This window comes from Sparus aurata, chromosome 4 (assembly GCF_900880675.1).
Source record: "Sparus aurata chromosome 4, fSpaAur1.1, whole genome shotgun sequence".
Lineage (NCBI taxonomy): Eukaryota > Metazoa > Chordata > Actinopteri > Spariformes > Sparidae > Sparus > Sparus aurata.
The window spans coordinates 15,481,658-15,503,091 of record NC_044190.1 but is presented as its reverse complement, the minus strand read 5'-3'; the positions used below and the strand labels follow the sequence as shown (position 1 = coordinate 15,503,091).

The window sequence follows — 21,434 nt, the reverse complement described above, 5'->3', positions numbered from 1 at the left end:
AGATATGGGAGTTAAATGTGAACCAATGAGTCAGCTGGTCAGCACACTGTCATTTAAAATCCTAGTGTCTGTCTGATTGCTGCCAGAGCCACATGTGTGCGACCAGCATGACTTTCCCTGCTAGCCAATGTAATCGTATTACAATATAGCTATGTAGTAGGAGTGAACATTGTGGGAATGAGAGCGGGCTGAAGACAAGGTTTTCAGACTTTTTTTTTTAGAGCTCCTCTCCACTCCTCTGCCCCATACTCACCAACGTTAACTTGTGATTTTTTTTTAACTGTGACTGTGTAAAAAGTATGAATGATGTGAAAAAGTTGAATTGATAGAAAAAAAATCCTAATCTTTGTGAACTTTTCAAAGTTTGAATGGGTGTTTTTTGTGAATGTTTGAAGGACTGGGAAGAGTTTGAAAATTAGTTAGTTTGAAATGATTTCTAATTGACTTACATCATAACCAAGCTAAGACTAAGCTTCAAAAGAAAGATGAATATCTTGAAAAGTTTTGATGAGATTTTTTAAAAAAAGGGAAAAATGTATAAAGATAAAAGAAAATGTTGATGAAGGGACCAGTCATCAACTCTGAAACTCAGAGCTCACATGTGTCCTTGATGACTCTCAGCCTGCAAACCCCGCTCCAGTTAGTCAGAACTGAAGAAGCCTTAGAATTTAAAATAAAAATGTGAAAATGTGGGGTTTAGGAACATTCTGTGCATTTGCCTGAAAGGGTAAAAAAGTTAGAAAACGTGGAATATCTAGGAAATTATGAAAAAAATCTGAATGTGCGCAGTAATGTCCTGATTGGGATGAATATTTTGATGTTTGAATGGATGTTGAAAAATGTGGAAGGAGTTAGCAGACAAAAAAAAAAGACAAGCTTTTTTTCCAGCATTCACAAAACAGTACAATAATAACACTGGTCCATTCAGCTAAAAAAGTATTCACTTTTCAGTCATAAGCCTACTTTTAATACAGCTTATGTTCAATTATCTTTACACATTTGGGAGATCAGCACTTTTATTTTATTTGTAATTTGTAAAAGTGTTCTTATTATTGTTTTTTCTACGCAATTTCAGTAAATGATTTCAGTGCTTCTTTTGACACGGATGAAGTGTCCGTATTTTTACAAAAGACGGTGGACTTATCAAGGTGGGAGAGAGAATGACAGGTTTGGTGGAGAGCCTTCACGTCATGCGGCAACCCGTTTAGAAGTCGCACGCTGATGACGTACTACGTGCAGCAACGTTAGCCGTCTTGGACATCGAATATTTCAAGTGAGGATTTAATTTTACAACATAAGTGGTAAGTGGTCATGTTTTGTACGTGTGTTTTACCTGTCTGACGAGTAGCAGGTCAGACCGCTGTTGTCATGTTGCTGCACAATGAGTTTGCAAGCTAAACGTACCCGCTTTCAAAGTTAGGCTAACTGCTGTTGATTAGCCATAGCCGTCAGGTAGGCAGCGACTGCACAGAACTTTTGGCATAACTGTTATACTCTTTAGCTAATGATTCAACAACTTTACCCTTGCTGCTGAACTGAGACAACCTTTATATTAATGAGCGTTGACTTTCTCGTTTGCTGTGGCAGATTTTAACACTATTATTATGAGCGTAACTTCTCAAACTTGAGGTAATGTGAATAACGTTACTGTAACTTCGCTAGCTTAAGAGAAAGCAAGCCATAAGTTATGTTCTCCCTCAGTTAACAACACCAGCTGTAGCTTTTATTGGGAGATTCACGGTATGGTTTAAAATAAATCATATTGAAATTAATTTGACACATTGCGATATGGTTCAGGACGAACGTTACTGGTTATGGTTATTCTTGAGTCATATTTTTTTTCACTTTCACTGAATAATATCCGAGTTAAATCATGTTGATGTGAAATTTGTTGGGGTCTGTACCAAACGAGTTAGGAGATAACAAGATTTATAGGCTAGATCACCTCAGCAGCACTGCAGTACTTTATTATGACACAGACTGCACCATTAATTTAAATATTTTCCAAAGCACTACATGACCAAGTGCAACATTTCGACCATATCTTGAAGAACTACTTACATCTACAGAACAGTATCTGTAGGCCAGGGAATCTCTGCAGCAGTGCATCGTTATAATGCTGTCCTGTCACACACTGTATATCTCAAACAAACAATTACAGCTTCTGCAGTTAGGATATTGCACTTGGCCATACTGCGATTGCGAAAATGTGTTGATCAGTGGTGCTGCCCTAGTTCCATTGGTTGTGCGATGCACACCTGTAAGTTTAGCTTTGTTCGTGTGCATCTACAACAGTTTCACTCATTGCCACTGCTGTTTATGCCCCATGTAGCATGTTGCAAAGGAATAAAGTCAACAATCAATTAAGCTTCGGTTTTAAAGATGTAAAGTGGCCATGTTTGCACAATGTGCCTGTTTAGTGAACTTCATGGAATGGCTCCCCTCTCATCAGATATATTTCCAGTGTAGCACCGTTATGTAAGGTTATGTTTATGTTCCAATTCAGCTCCGGGACTAGGGCGGATTGGCACGCAACGGTGAAACAGATATTCTCTTGATCTAGTGAAAGGACTTGATGTAAACTTTCTGTGCAATAAAAGAAAATTTGCATAGATTTTAGTGATACAGGATTTCTCATCCAAATTAGTATGTGCACTAACATGTACTGTATTTCTAGAACAGCTATAGAGGAGTTTTATTGAGGTAAAGAAGCTTCAGTTATATAAATGAGTACGTGGTACTCAACAGGGAAAAAACTGAAAAGCCGAAAGAAGCCTTTCATTAGAGCTGTATCCTCAAAGCCATAATTTGAATTTGTGGATCGTACTTCTCAGTTAAATGCATGTGGAATGCAAACTTTTCCCTCCAGAAATTAGTGATACGAGTAATTGATTATATTTTTTGGTTCATTTTGAGCGCTGCAACTAACAATCATGCCTTGATGTATCGTTTGATGAATCAAATATGAGAAAATGAAATTTAAAGATATTTTTCGTGGAGTGTGACAGTGTGTTTTGAATTCATGAGCCACCAATTGGGGCTAGAGTGTGATTTAAAGCAAAAATCTAGCATCAAAATGTAACCTAGGGTCTTTTTGTGAATGTACTTGAGTCAAACTTTCGTTGGTGGAAAAACGAGCAAAAGTTTCATGTTGTGTCGAGCCTTCTTAGTGTTTTAAAAATAGCGATTTTGATGCTATACTAAAAGTGCCTTATGCACTCCCATTGAAAATGATTTTGACCCGAAAAAGGAAAATAAGGTAAATCTTAAAAGTGGTGCTTTCGTCGTAATTATGCTTTTAAACGAAAGTTTGACTCGGGTACATTCACAAAAAGACCCTAGGCTGCATTTTGGCGAGAGTTTTGCTTTAAGCATTGCAACTTAGTTCATTTACACATGTAGTCATATGTTCTCCCTCAGTCAGATGATACAAGCTACGCAGGTCACATTTCATTGATGTCCATTTGTTTGTTTGCTAGTAGGTCTTGTTAAAATCCACCTGCTTAAACATAAAGTTAAACCTTAAAACAATGTTGTCATTGTGAATAGCTCTGTGTTTGGCAGATGTACCATAAGGAATAAATCTGCAAACTAGCAGTGAGCCGCCTGTTGAGTGAACTAAATGCGGCAGCTACGGATGCCAGTGTATGTAAAATAGGCTACATTATTTAACTTGTTGTTTTCATTCAAACCAACCTCAAAGACTGAAGCAGGTGACTCACCTGATAAGCATGCAATTTGAAACAGTGAGACACTCAATTAAATGACCTGACCTCAAATAATCTTTTGTTGCATAACAATTTGCATACTAGTGTTTCAGTGACACAGAGTGGTTCATACAAGTGTGTGCGTGCGTGTGTGTGGCATATATTCAACTGAAAACAGTATTCCTTTCAAATATTTGAGTTTCTATTTTAGAAACAGGTCTTGATTTCCCTTGGAGACCTAAAGGAGACTTGTCGCCATCACCCTTTTTGCTTCAGGTCTGGACTGGACTGCTGTAATGTTAAACATGCATGCATTGTCACAATTCCTACGCACAATTGACACTGTGTACCATGGAGTACTGAGATGCATCATTGCTCTTTGTTTAGCATTTTGCTCTGTTGTCAGAACAAAATTGACAGTTGACTATGAGTAGTAGTAATGTTTTCAAATTTTGTCCAGCCAGTTGTTTCACATTTAGCCTCAAAGTGTTGACTGTAAGCTAAACACAAGCTAACAGACACTAAGGGCTCATCCACACTTACGAAAACGATCTTCTTTTCCTAGGTTTCCCTTGGCATTGTTTCAAGAATATTTGCGTCCGTACGGATCCACTGAAAACGACCGAGAACGCTGTAGTTCATATTCCAGGCCTATAGGTGGCGCTTGAGATTCACCAAAAACGGAGAAGAAGAGACGGCGCCTGCGCATAAAGCTTGCACTCTGTATACAAACAGACAGTGGAAGGAGAAACCGAACATAACAAGAAGCATAATATTTTGCCCTAGTAACCCTAATAGGCTCAACATCCGCTGCAGTACGAGCACAAGCATGTAGTCCACCATTAGTGTTGTTGTTGTTATGAGACGTTGCGGGGTTCAGAGGTCGGAGGCAAGAGGTTGAGGGGTGGGGTGATGGCGTCATCGCTTCAGAAAGTATGTGGATTCGCTGTCCACACGAAAATGCAAGGGCAGCGTTTTCCTATTTTTCCACCCTGGGACCCGGTTTCAAAAAAGTGCATTTTCAGGCACTGCGTTTACAGGATCCGTTTGGACGATTGGCCAAAACGATGCAAAAAATGTGCGTTTACACAAAAGAGCATTTCCGTGTGGACAGGCTCTAATTAGCTGCCAACACTTACTGAGAAATCTGCCAAGATGATCCCTCTAAGTGTTTGTTTATACGGTGTCCTGCAGCACAATTCATCTCTCGTAAACATTAAGTCACGCATGCAGTTTAATGTGAATCAACGCAAGTGTCCTTGCCCTCAGAAACCTTTTTGATGGAAATAGATATGTGTCATGACTGCCATCAGCTCTTGTCAGCGATGATAAGCGTATGGTTGATTATCTGCTCTGAAAGTTAATTGTTTTTCTTTCTGGCATTGACAATGTGTCACTGTCGAGAGCACTGGGGTTAGGCAGTGGTAGTGTGAGAGAAAAATATGCTGAACCTGGGTTTTAATAGAAATTAGCTAGGTGACAAACTTAACACTGTTTTAAGATGGGGTTGACTACACAGCCAGCCCAACAAATAGCTTCCAAAGCATAGGGTGATAAAGTCACACCACTCGCTAGCAACATTCAGTGTATTGCCTATCAGCTACCCCAAAGGGCTTTTCTCTATCTGTTATAGTTCTGATAGTTTTCAAACAGTCACATTTAGTGTGATACTGTTAACATCTAACTTGACAAAAATTAAAAAGCAATGCCCACCTCCTCATCACAGGGTTTACCAGTGCCAATGCTTAATTAGCCTTTACTTAGCAAGAAGGCTATTGAGCGTTACTTTGGAATAGATTACTCATGCGTGTGTGCAGCGCATGTCCTGAGAAAAAAAACAAAAAGAAGAAAGAAAAAAAGAAAAAGACGACACAATGCAGCTTACTTACCAGTAGCCTGCAGATGCACTTATCTGTGTGCACAAAGACACTGGTACCAGAGGTCACTGCGATTGCAGGGGAGTTGTTGGGATCATTTGCTTTCTTGGAATTTGTTTCGGAAGAGGGTTTACTGGGGACAGATTTGAGAAAGCCAATTTTATGATTTAACAAACTACATTTCTATCTTCTGTTGATTATTGGTGAATCCTCGACGGGTTATACATTTGTTTTAACTGGAATTATTCGAACTTGCCTGACCCTAACCTGCAAAATGAAACGAGGATAAAGTCAAGCTTTTGTTCAATAAAGAAAATAATTTAAAAACATAACTGATGGGTGTCAAAACCAATGATCTGGTGATCTTTAGTAATCCATAGCAGGGTTTCCCCTACATGTAATTGACTGTGGCGCACCGCCACGGCAAAATAAAAGCTGCCACAACTTCAAAATTCAGGCATAAATAAATCCAGTGTTAGAGAAAGGAAATATTTTACCGTCATCTTCCACCGCAGTCTTTGACGTTAACTAGCATGTTGGATATTTCCCTTGATAATTAGCTAGAGGATTAAAATGGTCACTTAGGGCGTTTTCACACCTGCCTTGTTTAGTTCGGTTGAATCGAACCCTGGAGCGTTTACCCCCTTGGTGCACTTCGTTTGGGAAGGTGTGAACACATCAATCGCATTCGAGTGCGGACCAAAACAACCGTACCGAGACCTTGTTGAAGAGGTGGTCTCGGTCCGGTTCCAAACAAACTCTGGTACAGTTCATTTGTGGGGAGAACATGATCCAAACTCGATCCGACCCAACTGCAGGAAGCATCAGTGCTTAACCCCGAATTTCCACTGGATACGTGTCCGCTGCGTTACGGCCCGATCAGGTGTTTTGCTCCGCCGTCCGGTAACCCCCGGTTGCATTTTGAGTCGGTCACGGTGCAGTACGGTAGGCAGCTGGTGTCGCGAGGCCAAGGAGTTCCCGCGATAATCACATGATCACTCACGACCGCAGTTATAGGTCTGTGTCATAAAAACAACAACACGAAGTATTCCCGACCGAAGGATCAGAAGAAGAGCTTGTGTTTGTCTCTTTTTTGAGATTTGTGTGCTGGTGTAAACACGGAGTGTTTTGTTTTGAAAAGTAACCGGATGTCAAATTGTTGTTGTTTCAGTGCTTGACTTCCTGTCTGCTCGGTGCTAAATTCAGCTGAATTGCTGCCTCGTTTTCGAAATTTAGACCAATTAGAGAGCAGTTTCCTCACGCATCACACATTTTGGTCCACCTGTAAATGCTGCTGTGTGAACACAAACCAAACTCGAGGTAATATGCAACATTGTAACAAGTTGGTCCCTGATTCGGACCAGAGCAAATGAACTATAGGTGTGAAAACGCCCTTGGAGCGGAGTCCCGCACGGGTCACCGCATCCGACCAGTTTTCCGACACAACTTACATTGCGCACTCGAGCCGACCCGGTATAAAGTGATACCGACGCCCGAAGGAAAATTGGACTGACGCAATTTTTTAAATTGAAAGTAAGACAATGTGGGGAATGTGAGTTCTGGGAGGGCGCAAGCACGCATGGATGAGCTCATATGAAATATAAATGCTTATCATTTGTGTCACTAATAATGACTGATGATAAGTGACGCCTTGAAAATGGCAATCGTAAAACCCGACCCACCTCTCCAGGCGTCCGCATGTCCTGCATCTGTGTCCGACACAGTAGCCTACATTATTTTTCACCCGTGCAGGACTCTGACTTGGATAACTCCTCTCTTGAAACAAATAATTAAAATATCATTTCTTTACAATAGTAGAGTTCATGATGGCTGTGCATTATAACCAGAGAAAAAAAAAGAAATTCCATAAGTAGCCTATGACATAAGTATAAATATTACAGTATGATGACCCAAACGCCCCCCCCCCCCCCCCCCCCCCACACGCCACAGTCTCAGAAAATACTGGGGGAAACGCTGCATAGTCTGACTTTGTCAAAGATGACAATGATGCTATAAAAAAAATTAAAATCAAATTGAATTGTGACCTTAAAATCGATAGGCAAATCCAATCGTGGACGTAGAGAATTTTGACAAGAATGATCATGTAATGTTGTATATTGTTTTCAACTTGTGTGTGTCTTTGTTTGAATTGTTTTCGTGTCTAAATCTCATACAGATTCATTTGTCCAATCCTATGATAAAATAATAAAAAAAAATTCACCTTTTACTATCTATTATGAAGAATCTAATCAATTTCAAATAGGTACACCATTTTTACTTAGGTTCAGTTCCTTGAAAATGTCACATTTTCCTATTATGTAACTGTTGGAATAAATATAAATTTTAAACTTAAACTGAGTAGCGCTGCCTGTCTACCTTTTCTTTCTCAGGAAAACTGTTTTCTTCCTTACTGACACGTAGGAGGACGAGGAAGGAGATGAATTACTGAGAACTGTAAATCAGTTCTATCTTATTCTGCCCCAAGGGTTATCTTAACAATATCCAGTTTCAACAGGGAATAAATCAGCATAAGGAACTAAAACGATGACAGTATGCAGTTTCATTGGGACATAAGAGCACTAAGAATGTCTCATATGACACCAAAATCAATGTTATTGTGCAACCTTCTCCCAGACATCTTCTCTTGGCATTGTGTCATCTCTAAATGTTGTCAATGGTTTTCTCACAGGATATGTCATCTGTGTGTGGCACCAGCAACGGCTGTCAAGATGCAGGTCAAGAGGCCACGGACAAACAGGCAAGCATGACATGACAGATAAACACTTTGAACTGCATTTTTATGAAATGCCGTAATGGAACGACACCTGAACTAGATGGCGACTGCCAAAGTGAGAAAGGATATTTTATTATCTTTTAGGAAGCATTAGCCCCTCCTCCAAAGCAGTTATGATGTGTCCATTGGTTACATTGTTTATTAATGTGTTTGCTGTGACAGTGTCCTGATGCAGCCCAACTCAAAACATAAATGAGGAAAGATGAGTGCATGCACAATGATTTAGTTATTGCCAACAAATCCCAAGAAGAGACCAAAACCAACAGTGTTAGTTCATCTCTCAATACCTTCAAACTCCATAACCTGTCTGTCAAGTCCATTAGTTCCCACTGAAGACAGACATTTTTCCAATGTATAGTGTTTTTTTTTTAGGCTCAGTAATAACTGGGTTTTTGTTGGGAGTTATTTTCAGCTTTGGACTGATACATATTGTTGCTCTCACGAGTGTTTAAGGCAGAAGGGTAGTGTACACTGGTGGACTTGGCCCGTATGGGTTTTTGGATGGGTGAGTCCCGTCAATCAGCATCCAAACGAATGCCAGGACCCAGGGTTTCCAGGAAGCACCTTGCATGTTAACAAAAAGATCTCTGTTTTTTTCTTTTTATCTGTCAGTGGTTTTAATCTTGTTGCTGATTGGTGTGGGAACAAGCCAGTGTGTGTTTATAGTAATTGAGGAACAAGTCAAAACTGATGTGTTTTAATAGTTTTGGGACACAAGGAAGCTCTTTGGCACAGAGGCATAATCTCAATTCAGATGTAAACGCTGTACCTGTGAGTAGGATCAGTTCGTTGTTGGTTGTGATCTATTCATGGGTATTGTTGCAGTAAGAAACATACACGATACAAAACAAAACAAAACTTCTCCTTTGAAAATGCTGCATTTCTCACCTTGAATATTTTTCTGTTTTTATTACAATGACTACTTATGCCTCACTTACCCAATACCTCAACATCAAAAGCGCAGTGATTTATACTTTTAAGCGTGTCCCGTTTAAAGCTCAACAACTTTATTCCACAACCAAAGAGTATTCAACTTGATGTTAATCGGTTAACAATTTGTGTGTTTGTGCAGGAGAAGGAGCATCCTCGTGTCCTCATCCCTGAGCTATGCCGACTCTTCTACCAGCTGGGATGGGTGACGGGGACAGGCGGAGGGATCAGTCTGAGACGAGGGTTTGTATGTAGATGATTTTTTGAAGAATATTAAGAAGGACCAGAAAGGGTTACTTTTAAAATATGGTTTAACTGTGACTACTCCTACCCAAAGTCTACTATGCCTCAATTCACTAATTCACCTTGATCTTCGACAGTCATGCCAAAAATGTATTTCTGTTGTGAAGATTGTTTTGAGCATTTGTGAGGGCATTTGGGAGACTGACGTGAGGTCAGTTATATCAGTTTTGGCAATGTGTGCAAATCTGGGGTGAAGACAGAAGGCCGCAGTTTTGCCATAATAAAACAAAATTCAAACTGAAGGCTTTGACAGGTTATTACTAACATCTTTGATCTGTTTTGTTTTGGAGGAAAGCTACAGAAAAAGCACCACCCATTAGCAAATCCGTTTCTGAAATGGGGAATGGCAGACATTTATTTAAGTGGACAGGGGAAGTTGATGAAACCGCAGATGAAACCAAGTAAGATTTACTGATGGCCGCTCCATGTGTGTTGGATTTGATTCAGATGGAAAGAAATTGTAACTTAAAAATAATTCACAGGAGAATTTCCTTTCATCTTGTTAAATAATTATACTTTTAGATTCAGATAGAAAATAAGTAGTTCCAATCTCCACTGCAACACCTCAGCTTTGCCGAGTATTACTCCTTAAAATGACTGCGTAATGACTATTTTCTATTAAATGAATTTTAAAAGATATTTGAAACCCCAATCGTCGTCTATGTGGCCTCCTAAATGAGAGCCATTCAGATTTTTCCGTATTGTAGCTGGTTATAAATTGCTGCTTTAATTGTTCAGCTCAGCCTCCAAGACTTACTACTCTATATATAAAAAGATAAAAGAGAGCAGATTTTTTATGAAACACATAAAGCAATCCAAATAGACCGTAGTGTTGTCAGACTTCTACAAGGCTCCACACCAAAATCCTAATGAGTGTATTTTTACCTTCCAGGAGCGCAGGTCTGCATTTTAAGTTTTGAAGCCTGTTTTCTTTTAGTTTTTTTCATAGTAGCTGTGGTTTGACTCAGAAGTGACTCAGAGCCTGAGGCGGTCTCGCCGAACATTGCACACAAAAAATCAGTAGGCTATTCCTTTATCTGCTGTGTTTGTTGTTCGATAAAGAAGCTTACAATGGCTTCATCCTGTACATTCTATTGGGAAGCATTAAGGCTCTGAAATTTAAGCAAAAATATGATCACTGCAAAGACTTTGAGGGGATCAACTGACGCTGTGTGTATAACACTGAAAACCAGTTGATTATAATCTCAGGCCTTTTTAAAAATAATTATTAGATCTTTTTATCAAGTAAAGTATTCAAAAACAGTGACTGATTTCTTTGCATGCCATAGAAACATTATTTACAATGCATGTCTGCACTTCCAAATGAGAAGCAAGTACATGGAACAATGGAGATTAAGAGAAAAAAAGAGTTTTGGATGGAAAATGATTAACTCCACCAAATTTGCACATTAAAGAGTAATGCCGCATTTATGAAAAAAGTAGTTTAAAGCCTTTTGTGTCTTGAGAGGAAGCTGCACATAATCTGATATCTTGCCTGTCACTCAGTGGGGGCTAAGAGCAGAAGCAGTCCACGGGTGTAGCATTGCACTCCTATTAGGGATGGTGAGATTCACCGATTTGTATATGTATTCGTATGAACATTTAGGATGTGGTTGCATCGATGACAGAAGTGTGCATCGGTTAAAAAATCTGGATGAACTCGAGATGTATCGTGTATAAAATCTCTGCATCGATAAAATCCGACTCGTATCTATACTTAAAATAAACTCATTTAGAAGTAGGACCAAGTGCTTGTTTCCGTTCTCATCGCCACGGCCGCGATCGGCCAATTCAGCCAGAGTTTCGTCTCACGTGAGTTGGAGGTGGGGTCAGCAGAGCACCAAACAGCAGGCTGGAAATCAGAGCCTATCAGAGACAAAGTAAGCATGGATGAAGAAGAGATACACTCGCCGGTCACTTACAAGTCTGGTGTTTGTGGACACTTCGGCTTTTATAAAGAGATGGTCAGCTTGAGAAATGCCATCTGTAAAATGTGCCGTGCCGCGATTAAACACACAGGGAGCACAACCAATCTAAGCTCTCACCTGAAGCGGCGACATGGCGTTAATGTGACAAAGAGGTCTCCTTCGGCTCCAGTGGTTAGCACCAGCGGAGGTACTGCTGCTAACACAATGTTAGTGTTTGTGTCGCTGCATGGCTACACGTGAGTTGTCCTCGTGCTGAAAACGTGACTTTTCGCATACATGACATCACTCACCGAGACGCAAGAAGAAAGCAAAAATATTTTTTAATAATATTTTTTTTCGAAGGAAAGTGACAAAAATAATAGTAAGGCAAAGTGACTTGAATAAGTACTTCAATCTGATTACTGGTTTGGAAATGTTAGATTACTGGTAGTGGTCAGATTAAGGTAACAAGTTACTGGCATCTGTACAACTTTTGCATTCATACAGTAGCTTATAACTGCCAAAAGGCACCACTGCTTAGAGTTTAGTTTCCCATTGTCCCTGTTAAAAGTGTGAAGCACACTGTAGAAATAAAGAATGAACATGAACTATCTGCACCACTTTGTATTCCATTGTACAATATTCTTCTGCATCGCATCGTATCGCACTGTATCGCATTGTGTTGAACCAAATTGTACTGTATTGCACTGTACCGCAGTAGGTGGGAGAATCGTATTGTATCTTATCGGTGGTTGTTTTATATGAATCTTTAATGTATCGTATCGTTGGCAGTGTATCTAGATGCATATCGTATCACCTCAGTGTTGAAGATGCACATCCCTAACTCCTATCACACTGTTGGACTTATCATTTATAGATCAAATACAAATGATGAAAATAAACACAGCACAACCAGAGATATTGCCCTCTTCATTCCACACATTCTTCTTCTTCTCAAAACCCGCTGCTTACATTACCCACAATGCAACTGAGCCACCACAGGCAGCCTCCTCTGGAGCAACAAAAAGGCTTTATACTAGTTTTATCCACAAATGCAATAGCACTAGACTTATACATTTGTACACACTTTATTGTGTATAACTGTTGAAGGTCTTTCATAGTAACTGCAGAAAAGTCTGTAGAAAACTGTTGCATAAGTATAAAGAATTACTTTGAATAACTTCCTTGGAGATTGGGTCCTTCATGGATGGGTAAAAGAAGCTGAGTGGTTCTTAAGATTTTGTTCTAGTAACAACAGCCACAATGCTCCATTATGATATGAAAAACAAACTCTGTGAATCAATATTTCAGGAACTACACTAGTCACCTCATTCTTCTCCTTGATAATAATTCATACATATTTGTGTGTTGTGATTCATAGAGAGCAGATCTACATCGCACCATCGGGTGTCCAGAAAGAGAGAATACAGGTGAGCAGGTTCTTGCCAATCTGTGAAACATTGTTCTATGGTATAAATAGTGTTCAGCTAAGTATCAGTGTGTTGGCTTTAAATTGTGACTTGTTGTCTGTGTTACTCAGCCAGAAGACATGTTCGTGTGTGATGTGGAGGAGAGAGACATCAGCTGTCCACCTGCCTGGAAGAAGTTGAAGAAGAGCCAGTGTACACCCCTTTTTATGAATGCCTACACTATGAGAGGTGAGATGCACATATACGATGTTCATACATGCACCAACAATTTCTTTTTTTTTATTTTAAGCAGCCACAAAGAGCTTAAATATCTTGTAGATTCTGTCAGCCCATGGGCAAATGCAAGCCAGTGAAACTGAGCGTGTTTACTTGAGATTTTCGCGGATCGATCCGGCTAACTTCCAGTTTAGCGCCCAGCTAACTTGAAAAGGGATAAAATGATTTAATTGTGCGGCTGTATTGGACTGAAAGCTCCACTTATGACAGTGAAACAAGTCATTTCGCAGGGGTTTTGAGGCTCAAAATCAATCATTCACCATTTTACAGACACATCTTTCACAATGTTGGCTTATGGGAAAAGTATTTTGGGCCCCTTTGCATCATGTACTGATATAATTACATGGTTTGGCCATCGGCTGGCTTCAAGGCCTGGCGCTCTTCCTGAGGGCTTGATCCGATCGATGAAGCCAGCTGTAATCTTTGCAGAGGAAGTTTTGGTCAAGCCAAGCATATGAAATCTCATCCTCCTCTTCTTCGTTTGTTTTACCAGCAGACTAAAAACCAAGTTGCCATCCGCTGCATCAGAGTTAATAACATCATGCTATTCACCGACGGGTGCGCTGTCTTGAGCGAGGGAGAGTGAGATGTGCGGCTTCAAAAATAGAAAATCAGTATGTGGTGGCCAATGTTGATATTGTGGCTGACCACCACAAATGTATGTAAGAAGAAGAAAATGGTAAAAAAGAAAAAAAAATATATATTAAATTTTAGATGTTTTGTATTTTAAAAGTCTGAATTAAATTGGAAAAATGTGATTCATGTTACTGTATGCTCATGTTTACTAAAGAGGTATTTCACAACGGGGAATATGAATAAAATTGAGCTATCTATGCTGGAAAAAGAGGCAAATATTTTGTTAATTGGCAACATGACCAGAGCAAACAGAGAACAACTGCCTGTGGTATTCCCATTTGCTCAAAAGTAGGAAAGCCTACAAAATAAAGGTATTTCATGTATAAGCTGCTGATTGTCGAAATACTGCTTTTAGACAAAATTCTGGAAAAATGTCAGAGTAAAAGCATTAAGTCAAATTTAAAGGTCAACATTTAATGAAATAACTCACTTCAAAATGTAATTCTTATATCAAATACTCATCCCCTCCATCCTGGAAGGCCACTTGAAAGTGTTCAGTTTGCCTCTGAAACTCAAAACCATTACAAATGAAACTGAAATCTTATAAAAGAATTTCACAGCCTGCTCAGCCTTGATGTATGATCATCACCTGTGGGGAAGTGGCATGTGGTCTCTCGCCTTTCTTTTTTTTCCATTTCTTTTTTTTTTTTTTTTACAATAATAGCTTAAGAAAGACCATACCAGTAGACAACACTCAAATCATAATCTGCTCTTCCTTTGCTAAAATACAGGGGCACAGGCAGTTATACACACCCACTCCAAGGCTGCTGTCATGGCAACACTGCTGTATCCTGGCAAAGAGTTCAGGATAACACATCAGGAGATGATCAAGGGGATTCGTAAGGGCACCTCAGGCACCAACTATCGGTATGTAATCAAGCAGCAAGGATTAGTGAGGTCCAAAGAGTTTCTAAGCATTTGCATTTTTCAGTCAAGTGGAGGTTTGTAAAGTCTTGGTTATGAAAGTGTCTTGCCAGTCATAGTAGAGACTGAAGCTGCAAACCCACTGACTCGAATGAAAAATATGGAAGACCCAAAGGGTGAACGCCTCCAACTGGGCAGTCACAGAAAGTCCTTCAGAAAAGGCTCAACCCTGCTCGGCCTCGTGTTTGAAATAGAGCTGGTTTCATTTGCTTGAAATGTTGCAGTTTAACAGAGCTACAGTTAAGAGTAACTACACTCTCATATTCTGCTAGAACCCTTTTCCTGCATGTTTTGAAAAAAAAAAATAAATAAAAAAAGCAGAAAAGGCAGTTACTTTTCACCTTGATTAACATCATGTACCAACAACAATCCGTGTACAGTGGAAAATAATATATTGTGTAGTTCTATATCTACTTTAGTTTTGTGTGACTCAGCGGCAGCAGCAACACACCGACAGCAGTGCATCACAAATCGAAGTTTGACCTTACTGTCAGAAGCCTTACCTTTTTCATCTCACTGGAGTTGGCAACCCTAAGAATAAACACCTGAGTACAATAGCACAGGATGACACACGTTGGAAATGTTCAAAATATTTCAGTATTTTTCACTCACCAGTAGGGCTGCACAGTAACTCAATTTTATTGAAAAAAATGCAATATGTCCAAGTGCAATATTCAAATTGCAGACGCTGCAATTTTTTGAATAAAGTAAAATGTGACAAAACACTGTGATAAAGTTCTGTAGTGCCAACAGATCATGCTATACAGTGGGGCAAAAACGTATTTAGTCAGCCACCAATTGTGCAAGTTCTCCCACTTAAAAAGATGAGAGAGGCCTGTAATTTTCATCATAGGTACACTTCAACTATGAGAGACAAAATGAGGAACAAAAAAAAATAAAAATCCAGAAAATCACATTGTCTGATTTTTGAAGAATTTATTTGCAAATTATGTTGGAAAATAAGTATTTGGTCAATAACAAAAGTTCATCTCAATACTTTGTTATATACCCTTTGTTGGCAATGACAGAGGTCAAACGTTTTCTGTAAGTCTTCACAAAGTTTTCACACACTGTTGCTGGTATTTTGGCCCATTCCTCCATGCAGATCTCCTCTAGAGCAGTGATGTTTTGGGGCTGTCGCTGGGCAACACGGACTTTCAACTCCCCCCAAAGATTTTCTATGGGGTTGAGATCTGGAGACTGGCTAGGCCACTCCAGGACCTTGAAATGCTTCTTATGAAGCCACTCCTTCGTTGCCTGGGCAGTGTGTTTGGGATCATTGTCATGCTGAAAGACCCAGCCATGTTTCATCTTCAATGCCCTTGCTGATGGAAGGAGGTTTTCACTCAAAATCTCACGATACATGGCCCCATTCATTCTTTCCTTTACACGGATCAGTCGTCCTGGTCCCTTTGCAGAAAAACAGCCCTAAAGCATGATGTTTCCACCCCCATGCTTCACAGTAGGTATGGTGTTCTTTGGATGCAACTCGGCATTCTTTCTCCTCCAAACATGACAAGTTTTAACCAAAAAGTTCTATTTTGGTTTCATCTGACCATATGACATTCTCCCAATCCTCTTCTGGATCATGCAAATGCTCTCTAGCAAACTTCAGACGGGCCTGGACATGTACTGGCTTAAGCAGGGGGACACGTCTGGCACTGCAGGATTTGAGTCCCTGGCGGCGTAGTGTGTTACTGATTGTAGCCTTTGTTACTTTGGTCCCAGCTCTCTGCAGGTCATTCACTAGGTCCCCCAGTGTGGTTCTGGGATTTTTGCTCACCGTTCTTGTGATCATTTTGACCCCACGGGGTGAGATCTTGTGTGGAGCCCCAGATCGAGGGAGATTATCAGTGGTCTTGTATGTCTTCCATTTTCTAATAATTGCTCCCACAGTTGATTTCTTCACACCAAGCTGCTAACCTATTGCAGATTCAGTCTTCCCAGCCTGGTGCAGGTCTACAATTTTGTTTCTGGTGTCCTTTGACAGCTCTTTGGTCTTGGCCATAGTGGAGTTTGGAGTGTGACTGTTTGAGGTTGTGGACAGGTGTCTTTTATACTGATAACGAGTTCAAACAGGTGCTATTAATACAGGTAACGAGTGGAGGACAGAGGAGCCTCTTAAAGAAGTTACAGGTCTGTGAGAGCCAGAAATCTTGCTTGGTTGTAGGTAACCAAATACTTATTTTACAGAGGAATTTACCAATTAATTCATTAAAAATCCTACAATGTGATTTCCTGGATTCTTTCCCCCCATTCTGTCTCTCATAGTTGAAGTGTACCTATGATGAAAATTACAGGCCTCTCTCATCTTTTTAAGTGGGAGAACTTGCACAATTGGTGGCTGACTAAATACTTTTTTGCCCCACTGTACAATTGAAAACATGTTTTTTGGTACAGACACCAACAAATGTCACATCACCATGAATCTAATAGTTTCTTCGGTAAAAGAAAAATTGTAATGCAAAAATTCTGATTCATGCTAACGTGTTGCTCATCTTCTAACGACTGTTAAAATCACCGTCAAGTTCATCACACTCAATCTGACAGTTTAAATTTGAAACATTGCCCATTGCAGGTGCCAACTTTGCTGTGGAAACAAACATGTCTTCATTAGGGTTAAGAAAAGCACAACCATAAAACATAAATTAACCACATGAAGAGTACAGTTTCATCTAAGTCTACAGCCATTTTTATGTAAACATCCTACATGAATGTGCCCTGTCATGTCCCAGTATTCCCAGTAACCCTGATGCAAATCACAGGCTGAAACATGTGAGTCTTTATCAAGAAATTCCTCTGTACAACACAGTCATGGGCTCTTTTTTTTTCCAGATTGTCTAAAAAGACCTTCAATACGTTGTACTTCATTTCATTACTTTTTACTTTGTGCGTAAAATCAGGTACTGTGTAAAATAGTACATTTAGTCATTTAAAATGGCCTCATTTCTTTTAGGGGATCCAATTCACGTTCTAGCATTGATGGGAAAGCCAGATGGGAGTAACACTTAAACAGTTCAAAGATTTGACGGTGTGCTCGTTAGTCCTTACGCATCCAGGCAGCAGAAATAGGAGAAAATGTTGGCAGAGCTCTAGGTCCTTTCTCTCTGGTTAGAATTGAAAGAAGGCAGTCAGGAGTCTGTTAGATTACGGCAGTACAAAATGGTTATTTTCATTATTCATGTTTTTGATTGATCATTCACTCTGTAAATGTCCCAAAAAAAGGCGAAGAGGATCCGAGGTGATGGCTTTAAATTGCTTTCAAACTGTCCAAAACCTCAAGACGTTCAATTTTTAATGATAAACAGGGTTCGTACGGGTGCTTGAAATCCTTGAAAGTACTTGAATTTCAATGTTGTGTTTTAGTTTAAGTGCTTGAAAGTGCTTGACATTATAACATCGGGATCAGACTGTATAGTTTGCTTATTACAAGCAGAAATAAAACCAGTGTGTGTGTGTATCGTCACACATGCAGCCTGGTAGCAATAGAGAAGGATGGCTGAAGAGAAAGTGAATTTGATGCAATTTGGACTGATGACACGTTCAATATTAATAAACTTTGATGAATAAGCGAACAGCTTATGAAAGTTTATGTCAAAAAAGAAAATTACAGGATACTCTCAGGTCTCTCTTTGTCTCGCTGCAAGTGTACCTGAAGAACGCCAAGTGGCTTCCCTTTTTTTGGATAAACTTTGTGTTCTCCTTTAATTTCTAAAGTTTTTGCTGTTATGAAACATCATTTTAGAAGTTTACAGCATAATACAACGTACATAATTGTGATAAAAAGTGAAAATAAATAATCATGAGTATATATATTCCTGTAGATATGTATTTTACTCCAGCGATAAGGTGCTGGTAAATTTTGTAAATGACCCTTAGAAGTGCTTGAAAAGTGCTTGAATTTGACCTTGAAAAATGTGTACGAACCCTGGATATACAACAGAGATAAAGAGCAAATCCTTGCATTTGAGATTAATTTAGTGATTTTATCCAGAGTGACTAACACATTTTAGTCACACATTCATTTAAGCACACACTCACTGATGGCAGTGAGCTACCAGGAAGGATGCTGGCCTGACCATCAGGAGCAATTTGTTTTTTTCTGGAGGAGTTGAGGATCAAACCACCAGCCCTGCGATCAGTGACCGACCTGAGCTACCTCCTGAGCCACATGCCTCATTCAGTCATTGTGTGGCTTTGATTTGATTGCCTCACAATCATAGTGACTTTACTGCAAATGAAGGTGTCAAGTTTTTGGAACAGGCATGTTTCTGTTTACCCAGCGTCGATGTGACAGAGGTCTGATGACAAAAGTACAAGCCCCAAATAGTTAAACCTGCAGTAACTGATTTCTGAAAAAGATAGTGGATTGTTGAGTCTCATTCCCAGGTTGTCAAATATCGACGGTTTGGGCATCAACCCAACTGTCTTTCCCCAAATTGCTCACATGCACTAGCGTGGCCCAGTTGGCAAAATAACACAAATCCTTTACAAAGCAAATAGTTGTTTGCTGCTATATTAATGTTCGAAGTGTCACATATTCAGCCTTTAGCAGCCTGGGTGTAATCTGTTGTTTTGTTCCCTGCACATATCCAGTTATGATGACACCCTGGTCGTGCCTATTATTGAAAATACCCCAGAGGAGAGGGACTTGAAAGACCGGATGGCTCGGGCAATGGAGGAATACCCAGATTCGTGTGCTGTCCTCGTCCGTCGACATGGTGTCTACGTCTGGGGGGAGTCCTGGGAAAAGGCAAAGACCATGTGAGTTATTAACCTGCTGGCATTATTAACCTCTTTGATCTTGTTCATGTCCAAGAACATACTAATATATTTGTACTGCAGACATATGGAAAAAAGGTTTTAGATTATTTACACTTACACTGTTTTACTCCTCCAACAATTAAAATCCTGCTGCATTTTGTAGGTGTGAATGCTATGACTACCTGTTCGACATGGCTGTCCAGATGAAGCAGAGTGGACTGGACCCTTCAGCCCTCCCAATGGAAGAAAAGGGAATAGTTTGACATTCACTGGTGCTTTTTAAAAGAGCCATTTGTTGCAGAGAGGTCAGTGGAGTTCAATCAGGAGAGCAGATTGTAATCATTTGCCTTTCACACTGGCCTGCTTCAAATTTGATGAAATTTGATGGTGGGGGCAGATTCAGGGTTGAAGGAGATTGAATGCCTGTGATCCGGAAGCACCCGGAGGTACACTGCAAAGCACTGTGGGACAGCTCATGAATGAGGAGCTTTCAGATCATAGTCCACGGGTTCAAAAGCTTTCCTATTCAGGTTTGACTGCACTGGAATCAAGTTTTTATTGTACATCAGGCATAAGCATGCTATGAATTTAAATGGGTCTGTAATAGTGACTAAATGCCTTTACACCAGTCAATAAAAATAGATTTAATATAAATTGTGAGTCACGTAAAGTATTTGTTTATTTTTTGGGTTTCTCCTTAGCTAAAATAAACTAAAAATAAAGTTTTGAGATGTAAACCAGTCTCCACTTTGAGAACTGTTTCTTTTGTATGTTTTTCTTTTTAATTCAAGGCACAGAGACTGATGTCAGATGTTCTGTGTGAGTGAAAAATCATTTCTGAATTTTTGGAGCCATATTTTGGCCTCAGACAACAAGTATTATACACATACTTGTGGAATGGCACACACATAAATGACTGTGGTCATCTTGTCAAACACCTGTCAGTGAAAATAACCCTGTGTTGCGTTAAAGGAACCCTTGCTGTGTCCATGGACATCTTCCATCTCGATCCCCCCGCTCCAGGACCAGGCGAGTGCATTTGGTGCGGGCATTGCACAATGCTCGTAGATCCTTGCACAGCATGACTTCTCTGCATACTCATTTCTCATGAAAGCCAGAGTTGTTGTTCTTTAACAAGCTCCCTCTGCTGCCACCATCCCATTGCTTCCAGCACTGTACTTGCTCAAAACAGAGCACTGTCAAATATGCTGCAGGCTTATTTGAAAAAGGAAAAAAAAAAGATGCAAGAATAAAAAAAAAATACAACAACAACAAAGAAATATTCTTTTGTACTGTGCTAACACTGCCAAGTTTCCCCCAACTTATGATTAATGAGGAATTCTGGTAAACTCTTTTGCAAAAGAAATTGAACAGCAGCACCACTATAACATAAAAAGGACATTGTGGACAATAACACTCTGGCATTGTGAGCATCACAAAGGCATCTTAGATCTTTGTCTAGTTGTTATTGAAGTGATGCCTTTCAGTGTTTTTTTTTCCGAGCAATGGTGCCTAAAAAGCTGAAAAATTACGAAAAAAGAAAACTATTCCTGTATTCAGCATTGTCTCAGTCGGATTATGCCCTGGCAGCTGAAACCAAATATTGTGTATATTACATATTCCAATATGCATGCCATTATGGATTTATATTAATATTTATAGGCTCTCAGCCAGCCAAGTTCAGCAACAGACACATTAAGAATGAAATATGAAGACAAAGAAGGCTTGCATGATATGAAGGCTCGGTGGTGGATTGTCCGCACTGAAATTGGGGCACAACTTTCCAGAAAATATCTAGTGGCTGAATGAAAGAGCTCAAAGTACAATGTACAGTTGGTCACTTCAAAGAAACAGAAAAGTTCAAAGAAGTCCTATGAAATATGTCA

General features: G+C 39.7%; 1 protein-coding gene across 3 annotated transcripts; it reads left to right on the top strand.

Moving 5' to 3' along the window:
- The first annotated feature begins 1,162 nt into the window (after nucleotides 1-1,162).
- Nucleotides 1,163-20,291, top strand: apip (APAF1 interacting protein). Of its 3 annotated transcripts, XM_030415641.1 has the most exons (9): nucleotides 1,211-1,301; nucleotides 3,919-3,983; nucleotides 8,274-8,342; nucleotides 9,451-9,551; nucleotides 12,900-12,948; nucleotides 13,059-13,176; nucleotides 14,592-14,727; nucleotides 19,381-19,548; nucleotides 19,712-20,291. In XM_030415641.1, the coding sequence occupies exons 3-9, from the start codon at nucleotides 8,277-8,279 to the stop codon at nucleotides 19,809-19,811; spliced, it is 738 nt and encodes a 245-aa protein (XP_030271501.1). In that variant the 5' UTR covers nucleotides 1,211-1,301; nucleotides 3,919-3,983; nucleotides 8,274-8,276; the 3' UTR covers nucleotides 19,812-20,291. The 3 variants fall into 3 exon arrangements, with proteins under 3 accessions (XP_030271500.1, XP_030271501.1, XP_030271499.1); XM_030415640.1 differs by lacking the exon at nucleotides 3,919-3,983 and having other exon boundaries at nucleotides 1,163-1,301; XM_030415639.1 differs by lacking the exons at nucleotides 1,211-1,301; nucleotides 3,919-3,983 and having other exon boundaries at nucleotides 8,259-8,342.
- The last annotated feature ends 1,143 nt before the right edge of the window (nucleotides 20,292-21,434 follow it).